Source organism: Carassius carassius, chromosome 21 (genome assembly GCF_963082965.1).
Source record: "Carassius carassius chromosome 21, fCarCar2.1, whole genome shotgun sequence".
Classification (NCBI taxonomy): Eukaryota; Metazoa; Chordata; class Actinopteri; order Cypriniformes; family Cyprinidae; genus Carassius; species Carassius carassius.
Window position 1 is genome coordinate 26586504 of NC_081775.1, and position 22233 is coordinate 26608736.

The following is a 22233-nucleotide window of genomic DNA, read 5'->3' on the forward strand; positions in this document are numbered from 1 at the left end:
GTGTGAACTTGTCACTTGAACTTGTCTGTCTGTCAAACCTTAAAATAGAGTTGAACTCACTCTCAAGCCCACTGTATCCAGTACACAGCTCTGGTTACAGTGTGCAAATACTGCTTAATATTGCCCATGTACAGTGTCCAACAGCTCACTTCCCCGCTACCAAGGAGCAGTGTCGGACCAGCCAGCTTTCTACAGGAAGAGTGATAGTGTCAGAACCAGCAGCCAACATGCCCAAAATCGCTGTGCCCGGTGAGTGTCCATCACCACCTGAATCCATCACACAATGAAAAGATTTGGTTTTAACAAAACATATTACTATAAAAGTTGCTTGTCATCACATTAAATGAGCATAATGGCTTAACTGATGTGTCTGCAAAGTTTTTTGAAGAACAGAAAATGTTGCATAAGATCTGGACGACACCGAGGTCTCCGGCAGAAACTGTAATCTAGGACTGGGAGTGTCCGAATAGTTATTTCTGCCAATCAACTCTTAGAAGCTTGTACAAAAAGTACACTAGGCAAGGTTAGGTATTCCAAAAACTATTTTTGGAGAGCATCTTGGGGCCTTTAATTCAAAGAAAATGGCAACTGTAACCCTTTGAGTTCTTCAACTGTGTCCCCTGATGTTTTATTAAATAGCAGCTGATTGAAAACAGAGGTGTAAGGTTTTCAAGCCTGTTCTATTACTTCATTAACACCTGTGATTAGGTTAAGTCTGTTTAGACTGGAGTGCAATTTGTATCATATTTTTATGCATTCATGCAGGAGTTCACACTGATGCTTTTTGTAGCTGTGGCAATGTGGAAGATTGTTAGGTCTGATTAAGCGATGTTTCTGACTTATTAGTTACAGTACATCAAGGCGTGCTTGAAAATGCAAGAGATTCTTTTGCTAGTCAGCACGTTCTAGTGACTCAAATGTCATGCTGGTGCTTGACATGCCATAAGTCACTCAAAGTTTATTTTTACATCATAAATGTTTGTCCACGGTGTTCTCAAGCCCTAGCGTGTGCACCTGTGGTCATGTGTTTACATGCTCAGTGCAGAATTTGCCAAATGTTAAAAGGGTCATGGGATGCCTATTTTCCACAAGTTAATAGGATTCTTTAAAGTCTCAATGAAAAGACTATAGCATAGTTTGGTTAAAATTTCTCAATGGTAGTGTAAAAAAACCACACTTTTTTTTACCCTGTCAAAAACGGCTCATTTCAGAGCAAGCAGTTTTGTAGCATTTTCCCTTAAATGTTAATGAGCTCTGCCGACCCCGCCCCTCTCTGCTCTCTGAGGGACTGTTAACTAAGCACATCCTGATTTTGCTGAGTTTGATGTGTTCCTAAGTCAACATATTTTGTTGACCCTGGAACAACATTGTACTCCAAAAATGTATTCTTGACCATATGACTACACCTAAACCTAACCTTAACCATGAATATTCCCTAAAATCAGAGGAAATGATAGATGAATGGCACTGATGCACAAGCACCAAACAGTGATTTTAAGCGTAAACTTCACAAAATCTATAAACTGGTTCTTCAAATCTGATTGGTTAATCACAATTTTCTTCCAGGAACTACAAAGATGTTGTCCCAGGAACACGTCTCACTTGGTAAAATCAGGTTCTGCGTTAACTAAAGCTGCATTCATCATGAAACTTGCTAATTAGCACATTATTAGGAAAGGCGATTTGCAAAGATTCCTTAAAAAAACCTTATACTCACTTTTTTCTGTAGGTGAAGCTGGACCACGAATGATTCTTGTGAACATAGATGCATTTAGGTAGATCGGGGGCGCATTCCCTTCAGAAACAAACGTAATCTACTGCGTCTTCATCGGCTGAAATGTCGTAAGTAATTGGCAACTGCTATGTTCATTATAACATTCAACAACAGAACACCTCAATCGCTTTGGAGTCATTCTCTACATCTGTTCCGGCGGTGAAACAATGGTGGAATGATGACGGCTCACTCAAAGTGGGTCTAAAGTAAGATGACAGTCAGTGCTGAAACGCTACTGTCACTCAAACTATCGTGGGAGTGGCCTGTCTGTGTGACGTCACAAAGACAGACATCTGAAAATTTGGTGTAACACTTATCATTATAGGGTGGTTGTTTACACACTCTGCCAATACACATTTCAGTTCATACCACTTGTAAAAGTGCATGTAGCATCCTATGACCCCTTTAATAGTTTTAACAAAATAAGAAGAATCATAAAAATGACAAAAACAGTAGACAAATAACTATTCTAAACCTAAAAAACACAATATTAAGAGTCAAGCATATGTAAAATTTTGGAAATTATAATTTAAGTAAATTCAAATAGATTATTTGGGCATACTGAACATAAAAAAAAAAAAATTTAATGATCACACTTATGTTAAAACCATTAACATATTGCAGATTCTGTAAGGTGTGTGTAAACTGTATGACCACAGCTGTATTCTGTTCTTCGGAGTAGGATATTGGGTTGATTTCAGACTTGCATTGCTAGACATGCTGCTTTTCATGTGTAGCCTAAGAATAATCTAAATTTACATTTACTAGCTGTGATTGGATATCAGTCACTGATATCACCAGGTTTAAAAATAGAAAGAAGGGAAGGCCACATGAGCTTAGGCCGCTATAATCATCTGATTAATGTTTTCACACTCGTGTAAAAGACCCTCGAGTCTGATACTGGTAAACGTGTAATTTATTAGATGTTAATACATTTGTCTCTGCCTATTATTAAGCTGGACAGGAGAAAGTAAGTCATCTGTTGGTTAATGATGTGAGTTTAGGGCGGGACCATCTGTTTAGCTGACCAATGGCAGATTGCAGGTGTGATTCTGTAACTGTTTCTCCTATTTAGTTTAGTGAACGGTGTAAATAACACTTCATTTGATGACTGTTTTAGTCCATTTGGGTTGTCAGTGACTAAATTTTCATTTGCCCCTCTCTACATGAATCCTGTACCATGTCTGATGGGTACATGTTACTAACCCAGCAGAGGAGGAGCGTAAGTATTGGTAGAAATCGTAGGCGGATGATTGTTTGTGTGTTTGGAAAGGGCATGAACTGGAAGATCTGGGAATCTCAGTACCCGTCCCATACTGGCGTATCCAATAGATTGGCCATGAAACTCCAGGTGGATACACTGTGTGTGATTTTTGAAGAACGTTTTAGAGTCGAGGAATGTGGACTAGGGGACATTGAATATTATTTAGGATAAACAAATTGTTTAGTTGTCACAATCCATGTCATTTACCAATAGCTGTAATTTACTCACCCTCAAGTTGTTCCAAAATTTTATTTTGAACACAAAAGATGGTATTTTGAGGAATGCTGAAAAAATACTAAGGAAGTCCAAAAATATTGTTAGGGGAAAGAAATTTATACAGGTTTGGAACAACATGAGGTCGAGAAATGATGACACCATTCTCATTTCTGGGTGAACTACTGTATACATTTAAGGTTGGATTGTTATTCGGGCCTTTAGCTGAGCTTTAGGTTGCGTCTCATTTATCTCCCTCAGTATAATGTCTAAACTCTAAACAAATTTAGGCACTAGTGAGACACACCAGGACACTGATTGGGACTATTTCTTTTTAAAATGGCCAACTCCCTAATTAATACATCGACTACACAAGTAGGAAGCTAAATGAGACGCGCCCTTAGTTTTCAAATTTGTGATGTAATTTCCTGTTATTTGTTCAATTGTGACAAAAGAGGGCTCCACAGGACAAAAACCCACCCATGATTTGACTTTGATTTGACCTGTAAAAAAAAAATAAAAAAGTATGATCATTGGAAGTGAACACTAACAAAAGTTTGCCTCTGTGTGAGTAAACCGTTATAAACAGAGTGTATAAACAGAATGTCAAGCCTTGTTTGAGTACTTTTGAGAATGTCGACAATCTTGTGAAAACGTCACAGTTTTGAGCATGACTTGATGAGATTTTTGTACTTTCTACTTTACCTTTATCAGTGATTGCAATTTCTTTTCTATATAAAACCTTCTTAATTTATTGTAAAATTCATGACTCATGCTTTACAGGTTGCATGCAATACAGAGAGATCTGATTTAATATTACAGAATATTTTGCTATTAATGTGACATCTGATCCCTGAAATGTGAATAAAATGACAGTTCCGATGTGTTGCTTACTAATTCAGTCCAACCTATAACCTCCTTTTCTTTTCAATGTTTTGGATCTTCCTTGCCCACTCTTTGGAAATGCATAATCAGAAGGGAGTAAGTATAAAGGAAACCGTCGGAGATCAACATGTTAAAACTGCTTCAAATGTCCATCTGTATATTTTATTCATTTGTTTGTTTTAGAAGAAAATATACATTGGGGTGCAAAAATCTTGAGACAAAAAAGAAAATCTAAGCCAAAAAATGTTATGGCATAAAACAATTGAAAATATTTAATCATTTGTTTTAGGTCACTAATGAAGTACGTGCATTTGTAACATTGATCTCAACTCTTCTGTACAGATTTTCTTGCTTGAATACTGCTGTAGTCTATACACTGACATACTAAATACCAAGAAAGACATTGAAATTAAGAAAACAAGTAGTGCAAGTAAAAATGATTATTCAATCAGAAACATTTTGCACCCCACTGTAGTTCATAAGCAAACAAATGACAAAGTTGTGTATTTCTGTGCATGTTTAATATGATTCTTAAAAAGCTTTTAAGATGTAGGCCTCATAGTTTCTTATCTGTTCATTTCTAAGTTATGATTTGGGTTGTGCTGTTGTTAGTTCGTGATGTGTGTCTTGGCTTAATGAGTTTGTCATAGTTTTGTTCATCTTTGCATGGGAGATTGTTCCATCTCTGCTAGCGGTCACAGTGACTCAGTAGTTGAATCATTCTGAAAAAGTGTCTTTGTTTTGCCAAAAGCAGGCTCTGATTAAAAAGTTCAACATTAGAACGAGAGTCTCAAAATTGTCTAAAGCATAATCATTCAGATGCTTAATATAAGTACAAGTTGGTTGTCACTTATCTTGTCTTATAGTTTTTAGAGTATAACATTTTATTTTAAACTTAAATAATGTTTAAAATTTGGTCTCACTTAATGCATTTTAACTGCTTTTGGGCCTTTTAGAACTCAGCCATCTCCTTTTGCTCCACTTTGGTTGGCCTCCATCTCCTTAAATAACGAATTTGTACTAAAACCAATGTGGTGCATGCTTTTTTTGGCCATCAGAGACGGATGATCGCACACGTGCCATCGCAGAGCGTGTGTTTGCTTCGGAGACCAAAGATGATGATGTCCGTGACGAGATATCCCTGTTTGATGTGCCTGATGACTGTCCTATCCTTAACCAAGAGCTGGCCCAACATGTAACAGAGGATGATGATGAGGAGAAGCGGTCAGTGTACAAGTCATACAATTTCAATTACATAACTGCTTTTTAATTAGTGGGTTAGTGCACCTAAAAAAGGAAAATTCTGTCATTAATTATTCACCTAGACTTTCATTCATCTTCAGAACACAAATTAATATATTTTTGATGAAATATGGTGGCAGAGACTGACCCAGAAGAGAAGAAATCGTTGAATAAAGTAATTATTTTTGCTTGCTTTGTGCACAAAAAGTATTCTTGGAGCTTCGTAACATTAGTTCACCACTGATGTCACATGGACTATTTTAATGATGTCCTTACTACCTTTCTGGGATTGGGAATGTTTCAGTTCAGAGAGAAAGCTCTCGGATTTCATCATAAATATAGGCTAATACAAGGTCTTCAGCCCTAAACACAGTGCATGATTTTTGGCTTTCCCAGATGAAATATTGGCATTGTGAAACAATTGTGGCTCCTAATCGGTGGTCTTGTATTGTACAGTGAGAGAGTTTCAAAGACAGCCATTGTCATGGTCTTGTGACCAAAGATTGCCTACGATACAACATGATCGTCGCACAGTATGTTTGCTGTTGCAATCCACGTTAACTGACCAACCAATAAAAATGTGACATGAAATCATGCGACCTAAATATAATATCCCTTCCAAAAATATATCCCTTCCACTTCCGCCACTTCCACTTTTTTTCAGCTCACATAAAAAATGCAACTGTTAATGATTTATCATGCCCTTTTTGTTTAGCACTAATGCATGCTGATGTCATTTTACTCTTCTATAGTAATGTGCGTCGTATCATACGAGTCATCGTACAGTCTACACACGTCGTAGCCACATTTATTAGATCCATGTCGCACAGTTTGATGCACAGTGATCTTATGGGATTGCTAAAACCGTGCCGGATGTTTTGGGCTTTACAGGTTTGGAATGACACGAGGGTGATTAATTAATGACCGAATTTTCATTTTTGAGTTAACTATGCCTTTAGGTAAATTAGGTAATTATTGTTTTGCTAGTTGATACAACAGAACTTTATACTGACATCTATTGGTGAGGATGCAGCATAAAAAGTTTTAGGGTACTTACCTTTTGTAGAAATATACAGTATTTAACAGCAATTTCTACTCAAATTAATTAAGTTTAAGTGAATAATACTCGCCTGTAGTCTCAACATGGCTAGCATCACGAAAGAGAACTCCTTTTCTAGGCCAGTGATACGACTGGAGGCTTAACCTCCGAGTGCACATTATTTGTCAAACATAACCCCTTTTGTCTAAACTGTCATTAATGAATTTAGTTGTTAAACATCATTAGAAAATGTACTTAATGTTTCTATATTTTTTAATTTTTGTATTCCTTATTTTTCCATTTTTTATTTAATTATTTTGACATTTGTCTCGCATAAGCCAAATTGCCTTTTACTGTTCAATTCTTTTTTTTTTTTTTTAGTAGCCGTCAACAATAATGACAGTACGAGTACTTACCGTCTGATACTGATCCGACAGCCATCTACCGTCAGGCAATGCAATAACTGCAATAACAATAACTTTTGTTAGCTTATTTTAACTTGTTTTGAGGTTATTAAAACTTTGTTTGAAAACTAATTATTTCTTAAACTTTTTCCCGAATACAATTATTTTGTATTTGATTTTGCATATTTTTTTGCATATATATATATACACACCTTCTCATTCAAAGAGTTTTCTTTATTTTCATGACTATGAAAATTGTAGATTCACACTGAAGGCATCAAAACTATGAATTAACACATGTGGAATTATATATGGAATTATATACATAACAAAAAAGTGCGAAACAACTGAAAATATGTCATATTCTAGGTTCTTCAAAGTAGCCACCTTTTGCTTTGATTAGTGCTTTGCACACTCTTGGCATTCTCTTGATGAGCTTCAAGAGGGAGTCACCTGAAATGGTCTTCCAACAGTCTTGAAGGAGTTCCCCGAGAGATGCTTAGCACTTGTTGGCCCTTTTGGCTTCTGTCTGCGGTCCAGCTCACCCCTAAACCATCTCGATTGGGTTCAGGTCCGGTGACTGTGGAGGCCAGGTCATCTGGCACAGCACCCCATCACTCTCCTTCTTGGTCAAATAGCCCTTGATGCCTTCAGTGTGAATCTACAATTTTCATAGTCATGAAAATAAAGAAACCTTCTCTTTGAATGAGAAGGTGTGTACAAACTTTTGGTCTGTACTGTGTATATATATATATATATATATATATATATATATATATATATATATATATATATATATATATATATATATATATACATATATATACATTGTAAATGAAAATATAAACACTTCATAGTCTGTGAAAAAGGTCCACCCAAACCTAATCTTTAACCAATCCCTACACAGTAAGAAGCATCTCAATCGCACTCAGCCCGTGCTAGAAGATAAACCAACCTACTTGGAGGTCCCTCACTTCCAGAGAGTGTCCATCACTGGCGACTACGCTGCTGGGGTACGTTCCAAAATATACATTCCAGGAACTGACTGGAACATGACCATGTTATGTAAGTTTTGATTTGTACACTGCCCTTTGTACACGGCCAGCTGAAATGGATCAGCTGGGGGGGGGGGGGGGTGTCTCCGTCTTAGCAGGTGAAGCCCATCCCAGGATGTGGTTTCTGATATCTATATCTGACATTTAGGAGGGGGATTTAAGAGAGTTCAGGAATTCGCTTTTCACATGTAGTCATAAATTCCTACTCTTTTCTAAGATTCAATCTCATCCACTCTGGCATGATGTCAAGGACATGGTGACATTTAAATATAGTGTCACCCAGTCAGTGCACTCTATTACTCCATATACATTTGCATTTGTCAACCTATCACATTTCCAATCATAGATATTGGCATTTGAAAGATGACAATCAGCGTTGGCATTGCACAGAATCACGTCCTTCCAAACTGTTCTGCAGGTGACCATGGATGACTTTGAGCTGGCCTGTAAGGGTCTGTACCGTGCCCTGAACATCAGAGAGAAGTACATGAGGTTGGCTTTCCAGAGATTCCCAGACACTCCCTCTCAGTTCTTACGCAAGATTGAAGGAGAGCACTGGAAAGCCGAAGACCGAGTGCACCCTCGTAATAACAGAAACAGAATTCCATGATAAAAACATAAATTTTTGATTTAAAGGGATAGTTCACCCAAAAATGAAAATGCTGTCATTAATTACTTACCCTTAAGACCATCGCTCATCTTTGGAACACAAATTAAGATATTTCTTAATAAGAGAAAAAATCGTTAAATAAAGTCGTTATTTTTGTTTTTTTTTGCGCTCAAAAAGTATTCTCGTAGCCTCATAAAATTAGGGATGAACCCCTGATGTCACCTTTCTGTGTCTGGGAACATTTCAGTTGCATTGCTGTCTATGCAGGATCAGAAAGCACTCAGATTTAATCAAAAATATCTTAATTTGTGTTCCAAAGATGAATGATGGTCTTACTGGTTTGGAACGACATGAGGGTAATTAATGGCAGAATTTTCATTTTTGGGTGAACTATTCCTTTAACATAGCTGCCTTAATACTTTTACTTCCTTTTTTACTCTTTCATTGTAAAAATAAAAAATGATTGCGTTTGTTGAATTTAGTGAAATATAACACAACTGCTGTGTTGCAGTCTTCACCTCTCCTCCTAAGTCTGGTGAGGATCCCTTCTGCACGAAGGACTTCCCTCCTAACCTCGGCTACGTCGCTCGCATGAAGGATGGAGTTATCTATGTCTACAAAGATGCAGCATCTGCTGATAAACACCAGCCTCTGAACAACCCCGGTCCAGATCTTGTCACATTCATAGACGACATGAACTTCCTCATCGCCTTGATTGCTCAGGGCCCAACGTGAGTTCACAAAAGCACTGCAGATCTAGATTCTGTATTCTCTCTTTTCCATTGCATGTCACTATCCAAGTTTTTGGAGAAAAAAAAATATGGTTAAGAAGTCAATTTAAATGAATGTTACAGTACACATTTAATTATTATATTATATTATATTATATTATATTATATTATATTATATTATATTATATTATATTATATTATATTATATTATATTATATTATATTATATTATATTATATTATATTATATTATATTATATTATATTATATTATATTATATTATATTATATTCACTACCATTCAAACGTTTGGAGTCTATAAGATTTTTCAGTCTATTTGAGAGAAGTGTCTTATCTGCACTAAGGCTGCATTTATTTGATGAAAATGCTGTAAATGCAGATATTAGTCTTCAGTGATCCTTCAGAAATCATTCTATATAATAATTTGGTGCTTAAGAAACATTTCTTATTGTCATCCTGCTTAACAATATATATATATATATATATTTTTTTTTTTGAGGATTCTTTCATGAATTGAAGGCTAAACAGAACGGCATTTATTTGAAACAGAAAACTTTTGTGACATTATAAATGTCTCTATTGTCACTTTTCATCAATTTAATGCAATAACAAAATAATCTTTGAACGCTTACTGACCTCAAACTTGTGATATGTTTAATGTTGAATTTTAAGGCTATAGACAATAAAACAGCGTAAATGGATTCTTGTGTTTTGTTCCTCAGAAAGACATACACTCATCGTCGTCTGAAGTTCCTCATGTCAAAATTCAATGTGCATGAGATGTTGAATGAGATGGAGGAAATGAAAGAGCTGAAGAAAAATCCTCACAGAGACTTTTACAACTGCAGAAAGGTATGATTCCCAGTATGTCATTTAGACTTAAATAATTTACACACGACCACAAATGTTGACAGTTCTGTTGTTGTTATTGTAGGTTGACACTCACATCCACGCTGCTGCCTGCATGAATCAGAAGCATCTCCTCCGCTTCATCAAGAAGTCCTACCGTGTGGATGCGGATCGTGTGGTGCATGTTCTGAAGGGCAAGGAAATGACCATGAAGGAGCTTTTTGCATCTCTTAATCTGCACCCCTATGACCTGACTGTCGATTCTCTGGATGTGCATGCTGTAAGTATCACACAACACCTCACAAAGGTTCTTCAGGGCCTGGTTACCCAGATATGGGAGGAAAATATAGAGAGAATCACCACAGAAGTTCAGAACTAGAAATAATGTGTCAAAGAATCCTTATAGCACTATGCAGTGCTCACTATGCAGTTGTCATGTGCTCTATTTTTAGGCCATCACATGGGTTACAAAATCCACTCTGTGTATCCTCAGCTGTTTTGACAGCATTCTTAGCGCTCCTAATTGCTAACAAGAACTGTTATTTGTGATGACTCCAAAGTGATTTACAGTGATTTAATGCAGGGCAGACAAACCTTCCAGCGTTTTGATAAATTCAATGCCAAGTACAACCCTGTGGGTGCCAGTGAGCTGCGTGATCTTTATCTGAAGACTGAGAACCACATATCCGGAGAGTATTTTGCAACCATTATTAAGGTAAGACTTGGGTGAACCATGCAGTTACTGATTTATACTAACGGGAAACCAATCAAATCAACTGGAATCTCACAGGAAGTTGCTAGTGACCTGGAGGATGCCAGATATCAGTACGCAGAGCCTCGTCTGTCCATCTATGGCTGTAACCCTAATGAGTGGACTAAGCTTGCAAGCTGGTTTAACAAGCACAGAGTCTTTTCTCCTCACCTCAAGTGGATGATTCAAGTGCCTAGAATCTAGTAGGTGAACTTTTTCACTTCTCACACTCAGTCATTGGAAACTGTACTAACAGTTTATCTCTTGTCCTCCTCTAGTGATATTTTCAGAGGCAGGAACTTTGTGCCACACTTTGGAAAGATGCTGGAAAACATCTTCCTCCCTGTTTTCCAGGCCACCATTGACCCAAACTCCAACCCAGAGCTCAGTGTCTTCCTGAAGCATGTGAGTGAATCTGGAAAATATGGTAATAGTAATACATGGGACAATTTTTGTTCCATATAGACTACTGTTCAAAAGTTTGGGTCAGTAAGATTTTTTTTAAACACTTTATTCAGCAAGGATGCATTAAATTGATCGAGAATGACAGGAAAGACATTTGTAATGTGATATATTCATCAAACTATTCATTTCTAAAATAGCACAACTGTTTTTAATGTTGATATAATAATAATAATAAATGAGCAACAAATCAGCATATTATAATAATTTCTATAGGATCATGTGACACTAAAGGCTGGAGTAATGATGCTGAAAATTCAGCTTTGTCATTACAGGAATTAATTACATTTTAAAATATAATAAAATTTCACAATATTACTGTAGCCTGTTATCTCCTTCATCTCTGCATTTTGTCTCTCTACAGGTGACTGCCTTTGACAGTGTGGATGATGAGTCCAAACACAGCGGTCACATGTTTTCCACAAAGAGCCCCAAACCTGAGGAGTGGGACGTCGTGAAGAGCCCATCATATTCTTACTGGATTTACTACATGTATGCAAACATTGCCCGACTCAACCAGCTGCGCAAGTGAGTATCTCGAAAACACACAAAAAATGCAAGCAGCTTTGTAGACTGGATAATTGCTGTGCTTGCTACTATTATTACAGCCAATAATAGGGGCTTCCTTGCGTCTCAAACCCCATTTAATAAACGTTGGTGTGTAATGCATCCCACACTGTTTGAGTTTATTTTGGACAATAAAATTGGCATTTATTTAAATTTGTTAATGCTTTTGAAAAACAGAGATGCATTTATTGGATCAAAAATTTAGGAATATTGTGAAATATTATTATAATACATATTAAAATGTAATGTATTCCGGTGATGCAAAGCTGAATTTTCAGTCTTCAGTGTCATGATCCTTCAGAAATCATTCTAATATGCTGATCAACAAAACATTTCTTCTTATTATTATTATTAATGATGAAAACATTTGTGCAGCTTAATATTTTTGTGGAATGTTTACTGTCATGTTTTATCAATTTAATGCAACCTTGTTCAATAAAGGTATTGATTTCTTTAAAAAAAAAATATATATATATATTATCAGTGTATGTAGAGTTGTAGAGAATATTGTAGAGATTTGGGTGTGGGCTGTAAGCAACCAACTAGCACTACATTTTGCACAAGAATGCACCATTCACATTTACTTCAAAAAATTTTAAAAATCTAAAACGGAACATTGTGTCATGTACATTTCTTATAGAATACTGTGAACACAAAGAAATAAATTATTAAAACCAGTCCATAAGAGGTTATCATATAAGAAAAGTTGCACTAAGATGCAATTGACAATTGCAATTCAAGGGAAGTCGTGGCCTAATGGTTAGAGAGTCGGACTCCCAATCGAAAGGTTGTGAGTTCGAGTCCCAGGCCGGCAGGAATTGTGGGTGGGGGGAGTGCATGTACAGTGCTCTCTCCACCCTCAATACCACGACTTAGGTGCCCTTGAGCAAGGCATCGAACCCCCAACTGCTCCCCGGGCGCCACAGCATAAATGGCTGCCCACTGCTCCGGGTGTGTGCTCACAGTGTGTGTGTGTGTGTTCACTGCTCTGTGTGTGTGCATTTCGGATGGGTTAAATGCAGAGCACAAATTCTGAGTATGGGTCACCATACTTGGCTGAATGTCACTTCACTCACTCACTTGACTATGTGCTGTGTGTTTGTGGCTTCCAGGGAGAGAGGTATGAACACATTCCAGTTCAGACCTCACTGTGGTGAAGCTGGAGCTGTCACTCACCTGCTGGCCTGTTTCATGACTGCAGACAACATTTCTCACGGTCTCAACCTCAAAAAGGTTAATGCACCATTTACATTACATTATATTACATTTATTCTTTTATCAGGTGCTTTTATCCAAAGCGACTTACAAATGAGGGCAATGGAAGCAATCAAAATCAGCAAAAGAGCAATGATACACAAGTGCTATAACAAGTCTCAGTTAGCTTGATGCAGTACACATAGCAAGGGCTTTTTTTAAATCATATAATAAATAAAAAGAAAACAGATAGAATAGTAAAAGAATAAAGCAAGCTAGTGTTAGAGTCCTTTTTTGCTTTTGTAAATTGTATAATAAATAAAAAGAAAACAAATCGATAGAATACAAAAAGATTAGAAAAGCTAGTGTTATTTTTTATTTTTTTAAGAAAACAAGCAGTAAATGAATATAGAGTGCAAGTCTAAAAGGGACAAAGTTTTTTTTTTAAAGAATAGAATTAGAATAGAGTCTAGAGGGTCAAATAAAGACGGAAGATGGAAGTGATGTTTTAAGCCGATTCTTGAAGATGGCTATGGACTCGGATTGAGTTGAGTTGCAGAACGCAAGCTTCTAGAGGCACATAAGTCTGAAGTAATGAATTTAGGTAAAGGGGTGCAGAGCCAGTGGGAGTTTTGTAGGCAAGCATCAATGTCTTGGATTTTATGCGGGCAGCTATTGGTAGCCAGTGCAAATTTATAAACAGAGGTGTGACGTGTATTCTTTTCAGCTCATTAAAAATTAATCTTGCTGCTGCATTCTGGATTAAATATAAAGGTTTGATAGAACTGACTGGAAGACCTGCCAAGAGAGCAATGCAATAGTCCAGCCTGCACAGAACAAGAGCTTGAACAAGGAGTTGTGCAGCATGTTCCGAAAGAAAGGGCTTGATCTTCTTGATGTTGAATAAAGCAAATCTGCAGGATCGGACAGTTTTAGCAATGTGGTCTGAGAAAGTCTGCTGATCATCAGTCATAACTCCAAGGTTTCTGGATGTTTTTGAGGAGTTATGGTTGATGTGCCTAACCTGATGGTGAAATTGTGATGAAACGATGGGTTTGCTGGAACCACAAGCAGTTCTGTCTTGGAAAGGATGAGTTGAAGGTGATGGTCCTTCATCCAGCAAGAAAGCTGAGATGCAAACAGTTACTGTTGGATCATCAGGATGGAATGAGAGGTAGAGTTGAGTGTCATCAGCATAGCAGTGGTATGAAAAGCCATGTTTCTGAATGACAGAACCTAATGATGCCATGTAGGCAGAGAAGAGAAGTGGTCCAAGAACTGAACCCTGAGATCCAGCAAGATAAGTATTGAAGATTTGGATTCCACTCTTGCCAGTCTTAGGGCTTCAACAACTGAGAGCAAGGCAGTCTCGGTTGAATTTCCACTTCTGAAACTTGACTGGTTGCTGTTGAGGAGGTTGCTCTGTGCGAAAAAAGGCATTTTACCCTGATTTATTACATTTATTACATTTACCCTGACCAATACACCTTACCCCCATACACTTTCTCTGTCTTCAAAATACACTCATTGTCTTCTCGCGTTCCACAGAGCCCTGTCCTGCAGTATCTGTATTACCTAGCCCAGGTCCCCATTGCCATGTCCCCACTCAGCAATAACAGTCTGTTCCTTGAGTACAACAAGAATCCTCTGCTGGAGTTCCACAAGAAGGGACTGATGGTCTCTCTGTCCACTGATGACCCCATGCAGTTCCACTACACTAAGGTAAGGCTTCACCCCTTTTCTTATGTACAAATGAGTAGCTTCTTCTCCCTCTTTTCCTTTGATATGATACCTGTGTACTTATTTGAATCCTGCAACACTAGGAGCCCCTTATGGAGGAATATGCCATTGCAGCCCAGGTGTTCAAGCTCAGCACCTGTGACATGTGTGAGATTGCCAGAAACAGTGTTCTCCAGAGCGGCCTGTCTGCTGAGGTGAGGGCACCTGACCAAACACATCACTAAAACACTATATATAGAAACATTTATATATTTACAGTACAGACCAAAAGTTTGGACACACCTTCTCATTCAAAGAGTTTTCTTTATTTTCATGACTATGAAAATTGTAGATTCACACTGAAGGCATCAAAACTATGAATTAACACATGTGGAATTATATATGGAATTATATACATAACAAAAAAGTGTGAAACAACTGAAAATGTCATATTCTAGGTTCTTCAAAGTAGCCACCTTTTGCTTTGATTACTGCTTTGCACACTCTTGGCATTCTCTTGATGAGCTTCAAGAGGGAGTCACCTGAAATGGACTTGAAGGAGTTCCCCGAGAGATGCTTAGCACTTGTTGGCTCTTTTGCCTTCTGTCTGCGGTCAAGCTCACCCCTAAACCATCTCGATTGGGTTCAGGTCCGGTGACTGTGGAGGCCAGATCATCTGGCGCAGAACCCCATCACTCTCCTTGCTCAAATAGCCCTTGATGCCTTCAGTGTGACTCTACAATTTTCATAGTCATGAAAATAAAGAAAACTCTTTGAACTATTTTTTATGTTTTTGAAAGAAGTTTCTTCTGCTCATCAAGCCTGCATTTATTTGATCAAAAATATAGAAAAAAAGTAATATTGTGATATATTATTACAATTTAAAATAATTGTTTTTAAATTTATTATACTTTAAATTATCATTTATTTCTTTGATGCACAGCTGAATTTTTAGGATCATTATCACATGAGCCTTTAGAAATCATTCTAATATGATGATTCATTATCAAAGTTGGAAACAGTTCTGCTGCTTAATATTTATTCAGAACATTTTTTAGGATACTTTGATGAATAAAAAAAAAAAAAAAAAAAAAAAAAGCTGTGTTTTTAAAATATAAATATTTTGTAATACAACCCGAATTCCGGAAAAGTTGGGACGTTTTTTAAATTTTAATAAAATGAAAACTAAAGGAATTTCAAATCACATGAGCCAATATTTTATTCACAATAGAACATAGATAACGTAGCAAATGTTTAAACTGAGAAATTTTACACTTTTATCCACTTAATTAGCTCATTTAAAATTTAATGCCTGCTACAGGTCTCAAAAAAGTTGGCACGGGGGCAACAAATGGCTAAAAAAGCAAGCAGTTTTTAAAAGATTCAGCTGGGAGAACATCTAGTGATTAATTAAGTTAATTGATATCAGGTCTGTAACATGATTAGCTATAAAAGCTTTGTCTTAGAGAAGCAGAGTCTCTCAGAAGTAAAGATGGGCAGAGGCTCTCCAATCTGTGAAAGACTGCGTAAAAAAAATGTGGAAAACTTTAAAAACAATGTTCCTCAACGTCAAATTGCAAAGGCTTTGCAAATCTCATCATCTACAGTGCATAACATCATCAAAAGATTCAGAGAAACTGGAGAAATCTCTGTGCGTAAGGGACAAGGCCGGAGACCTTTATTGGATGCCCGTGGTCTTCGGGCTCTCAGACGACACTGCATCACTCATCGGCATGATTGTGTCAATGTCATTACTAAATTGTCCCAGGAATACTTTCAGAAACCACTGTCGGTAAACACAATCCGCCGTGCCATCAGCAGATGCCAACTAAAGCTCTATCATGCAAAAAGGAAGCCATATGTGAACATGGTCCAGAAGCGCCGTCATGTCTTGTGGGCCAAGGCTCATTTAAAATGGACTATTTCAAAGTGGAATAGTGTTTTACGGTCAGACGAGTCCAAATTTGACATTCTTGTTGGAAATCACGGACGCCGTGTCCTCCGGGCTAAAGAGGAGGGAGACCTTCCAGCATGTTATCAGCGTTCAGTTCAAAAGCCAGCATCTCTGATGGTATGGGGGTGCATAAGTGCATACGGTATGGGCAGCTTGCATGTTTTGGAAGGCTCTGTGAATGCTGAAAGGTATATAAAGGTTTTAGAGCAACATATGCTTCCCTCCAAACAACGTCTATTTCAGGGAAGGCCTTGTTTATTTCAGCAGGACAATGCAAAACCACATACTGCAGCTATAACAACAGCATGGCTTCGTCGTAGAAGAGTCCGGGTGCTAACCTGGCCTGCCTGCAGTCCAGATCTTTCACCTATAGAGAACATTTGGTTTGAACTTTTAGTTTTCATTTTATTAAAATTTAAAAAACGTCCCAACTTTTCCGGAATTCGGGTTGTAACAATATACACTACTGGTCAGTAATTTGGGGTCAATAATTTTTTTTTCTTTCTTTTTTTTAAATAAAATCAATACTTTTATTCAGCAAGGATGTGTTAAATTGAAAAAAAGTGATAGTAAAGAAAATATATTATTAGAATATATATTATTAGAATTTTTTTTTTTTTAATAAATGCAGTTCTTTTTAACCTTTTATTCATCAAATATATTAGACAGCAGAACTGTTTCCAACACTCATAATAAATCAGAATATTAGAATGATTTCTAAATGATCATGTGATAGACTGGATGTTACACTGAAGGCTGCAGTAATGATGCTGAAAATTCAGCTTTGCATCACAGGAAAAAATATTTTTTTTTAAAGTATATTCAAATAGAAAACTATTATTTTAAGTTGTAATAATATTTCACGATATTACAGGTTTTTTTCAGTATTTTTGATCAAATAAATGCAGGCTTGATGAGCAGAAGAAACTTCTTTCAAAAACATTAAAAATAGTAATGTTTCCAAACTTTTGGTCTGTACTGTATGTATGTGTGTATATATATATATATATATATATATATATATATATATATATATATACATACATACATACATACATACATCTTTTTTTGTTGTGTAACTATAGATTATATGTGTAATGTTTTTGAAGTAAAATTATAGCATTACCAAATGGAATTTCTTATATATATATATATAAATAAGAAATTCCATTTGGTAATGCTACTGGTGGTAAATTTTATTTAATTCAGTTAAACAACTTCACAAGCTACCCTGTAATACATGATTTGTAAATCAAAAATTATGTGTGTAAGTGTTATATTTATTTTTATATTTTCAGTTTTCATTTTAACTTTACTTTAAAGCTCATTTGGATTCAAAAATTAATAAATAATATCACAATAACACAGATTACAATTTACGTATCTGAATTTAATCAGTTATTTTATTAACACTTTGTATGAGCCTTTATTTTTTTATATTAGAGTTTTCATTGTAAGTTTCAGTAACTTGCCATTTTTATACATTTTTTATTTTGCATTTCTGTTTAGCTTTTATTTATTTATATCAGTTTTATTTTTAGTAATTTTACTACTTCAACTTAAACCCATTTTATTTAATTTAGTTGCCATCTGAACATTTCTGATTTTCAACTTTTTTAAGTTTAGGGTTTTCAATTCATATTTATATTTTTTATTTTATTTCATCTTTGTTTCTAAACTAAACCTTACTAAAACTATTTTGATAAGTTCTACTTTTAGGTAACAATATCAACACTGATCTTAATGTTTTGGGGGCTTTTCACACTTAAAAGCAAGAACTTAATGATTCCATATCTAATAAATAATCATTCTAACTTATTAATTTTGGGAGTTACACATCTTAAGAGGGTTAAGCAGTGTTTTTGTGGACTTTCAGCACCATCATCTTCTGTATAGCTTCTTTACAGCTGAGCCGCATCTTTCAACATCAACACTAGTATTATACTGATTAAACTGAATCAACACCGAACTGATATGAACTGAAAAACAGCATTGCTGCCTTTTGTACAACTGTTGTGTTTACATTGATCTTATTTCAAACTTTATGATCAAGTCTAAGCCAACAAGAAGCAATGGTTAAACATGAGTTAATTTGAATCAAATTGACTCTAAAAGTTGTTTCAACTTATTAACCTGACTTAAAAAATAATTTGTTGCCATGATTTTTTGATCATATTATTATCTGTAACATGTCTGTACCATACCCAAATTAAGAATTAATGAGCATTTCTACAGTAATATCAGAGACGGCAGAGAAAGAGCAAGAGTGTTTAACTCCGCAGCAACACATTCGGATTCTCTCATCTGTAGCGCTTACTTTATCTTTGACATTCCGTCTTTCCTGTTCTTGAAACAAAATTAATGCTTTAGGTTGATTCAATATTACTATTACTCTTAAACAATAAAGACACTCACTTATATTAAAAAAAGAAATGTAAGTTTTATTAACAAAAGCTGTTTTTGAATCCATCCTCATATTGTCAGTTTTCTCGTATCACGTGACCCCAGCCTCCAAACTGCATACGCCCCACCCCCGGTTTTCCTACCCCCCCCCTCAAAATACCCTGCAGCTATGCACAATCTGTACTATATAAAGTGTTATAGAAATAAAGGTGACTTGACATTGCAACGTTATCTTTTTTTCTCACACAAACAGGAAAAGATTCACTTCCTTGGTACCAACTACCTGAAGGATGGTCCAGAAGGTAATGACATCCGCAAAACCAACTTGGCTCAGATTCGCATGGCCTACCGCTACGAGACCCTGTGCTATGAGCTGAACCTCATTAGAGAGGGCGTGATGGCTGACTAAACAAACATGCACTCATGAAAAGTGGATTGTTCTTCACTCTTCTTAAATGATGTCACTTCAAATGACATTTATATTATGATCAATGTGAAGCCCATGAGATAACATCCATGAAACATAGCCTATATCGTAATGAGAATTGACACTCCAGAACATATTGAGTCTTCTTGTACACAGGAGTCCGATTCATCATTGGCTTGTGCATGTGTCTTATGTCTGATCTGTAAGTCAGGTTTACAGTTAACTAAGTTTACATCTACTTTGTGCCTTAATGTATCATATTTTTGTGGTCGTGCTTTGGAAAAAAGCCTGTTACAGTTGACTCAATAAACAAAATCTATATTTAAAATGAGTGTTCTGTATAATTAAAAAGTGTTCTGATTTTTATATTTAACGTAGAATGGAAATTGACGCCATTGTTTGCTCATAACTTGCCATAATTTAATTACTTTTACTTTTTTGAGGTGTTAATGCTGTCCTTTTTCATACAATGAGACTATCAACATCAAAACTATCATTAAAGTTAATCCATACCCATTTCACTGTATTCCAAGTCATCTAAAGTCATACAAGAAGTTTGTTTAAGCAGCTATATGAAATTTTCCCATCTGAAGCTTTTGCAAGATTTTCAGTAAATAATGATTATTCAGTAATTTGCACCTCTGCAAATTAAAATGAATCCTGACACATTCGGTAAACATGTCATATACATGAGAACCAATGACATTTGTTATCATCGATGCCAAACACAGGCAAGTGTGCACTATATATATATATATATATATATATATACAGTGTTGGGGAGTAACTAGTTACATGTAACGGCCTTACGTAATTTAATTACAAAATTATTGTAACTGTAATTAGTTACAGTTACTACGAAAAAATTAGTAATTAAATTACAGTTACTTATGAAATTTTTAACGATTACAAAGGGGATTACATTTGAATATTTACACACATCCACATACAGATTTAACTGATTTATTTCCCAAATTGCACTGACTATTCTGAAACATACCGCCCTAATAATTTCCGGGATGTGGAAATACAGTCTGGTTCATAGAATCCAGTCATAAAAACGAAATGTCTAACGCGGACGGAATATCCCACATTTTGGATGACTAAATCAACAGTAGGTCAGTACACTTGAATCAAAACATGACATGGACTAGTGTCTGTGAATATAAAGCCCCAAAAATGCAATATATGACTTGCACATTCTGCCTGTCTGTGGAAATCAGGCGCGGACTGGACACCGGGAGAACCGGGACAATTGCCGGTGGCCTGGCAGCCGATTTTGCCCCACTATTTAATATCATTATTGTATAATTGCCTGCCGAATGTACTAAATCGATCATTTGCGAATCCGCCATTTGATAATTAAATCTCTAATAAGTCATGAATTGTTAGTCATGACTCGCGCGCTCTCCGCGCCTCCGCCAAACGGTTTGGATCAGACTCAGAGTAATCAATGCGAGAGAGAGAGAGAGAGAATAGATAGAATAGAGTGGACTGCTGGAGCAGAGAAGCAGAACTACTGTTCAGGGTTTCAGGTCAGTTTCATCTGTAAAGATGCTTTTTTTGTCTTTGTTTTTTTTTTTTATTTAATCAAGCAGCAGCACATTGCTCATCAGTCATCACTCAAAATACTATATAAAGGACATCATTATTATCAGTTGTAATGTTACAGTAGGAATTTATCTGAAAAACAAATCCGATTTTTTTTTATAGGTTTAGGGGGAGCTACGACAGACAACACCACAACCCTTACGAAAATTTACATTTTAATATTTAACTATAAATCCAGAGAAAATGGTTACTATTGTTTAAATGTGGTAACCAAAAATGTAAAATTATTTTACAAATGTATTTATTTAAAAATAAATACAAATCCGTTTGCAAAAAAACAAAAACAAGGTTATTTTACTTTCATATAGGCTAATAAAAGCAAGGTTAAATTTTGTAAGGGAAAAACATGACTCGTGTACAGTATCAGGATTTTTCTATAAAGATATTGTAGTATTGTAGAGTATTGTATTGTAAAGTATAGTTTTGTTCAATCTTGAGTATTTAAGTCATGAGAGGGATGGATAACAGGGCAAAATAAAGAGACTGAAGAGAAAAATGGAAGTGAAGGTGCAGTTCAGGAGAGAACTTTTAATTATTTTGCATGTCCCCAAATTAAAGATTTCAACCTTTTTTATGTCAGGTCCATAAAAAAAAAATAGTTTTGTCCATTAATTTGTTTGTATGAGTTTGAATTTTCCAGTCTGAATTTTTTTCCCAGTCCGCCCCTCCTGTAAATTAATGGCAAAGACATGGTTTCATTTACTACACATAGGCCTACTGAAGCTCGCAGTGTTTTCAACCTCTGCCGCCTCAATATAGGAGTACACGAGCACATAAACGTAATTTCTAGAACTGCTCTGTGTCATTTCATGTGCATTTGACTTATTTTGAGAAAACTATCATCATGTACAAAGAGACAGTTAAAAAAAAAAACACCAATGTTTCAGGAGTTTATTACACAGAATACGTCACATGCTTATTAGATAACTGTATTTAAGTTGATGTATATGCTTTTATTTATTATTCTTTAATTTTCACAAATTTAGAAAAGTAATAAAAAAGTACTCAAAAGTAATTAGTTACATTACTTTAACCTATTACATTTCCAAAGTAACCTTCCC

General features: G+C 35.9%; 1 protein-coding gene across 1 annotated transcript; it reads left to right on the plus strand.

The window, feature by feature from the left end:
* Positions 1 to 93: 93 nt before the first annotated feature.
* Positions 94 to 19889, plus strand: LOC132098021 (AMP deaminase 1-like). The gene is made up of 15 exons (XM_059504109.1): positions 94 to 249; positions 5195 to 5360; positions 7729 to 7834; positions 8295 to 8460; positions 8998 to 9217; positions 9958 to 10087; positions 10170 to 10364; positions 10668 to 10799; positions 10875 to 11038; positions 11114 to 11240; positions 11662 to 11825; positions 12977 to 13097; positions 14607 to 14780; positions 14882 to 14992; positions 19388 to 19889. Exons 1-15 carry the CDS (start codon positions 228 to 230, stop codon positions 19541 to 19543), a joined length of 2154 nt encoding a protein of 717 aa, XP_059360092.1. The 5' UTR covers positions 94 to 227; the 3' UTR covers positions 19544 to 19889.
* The last annotated feature ends 2344 nt before the right edge of the window (positions 19890 to 22233 follow it).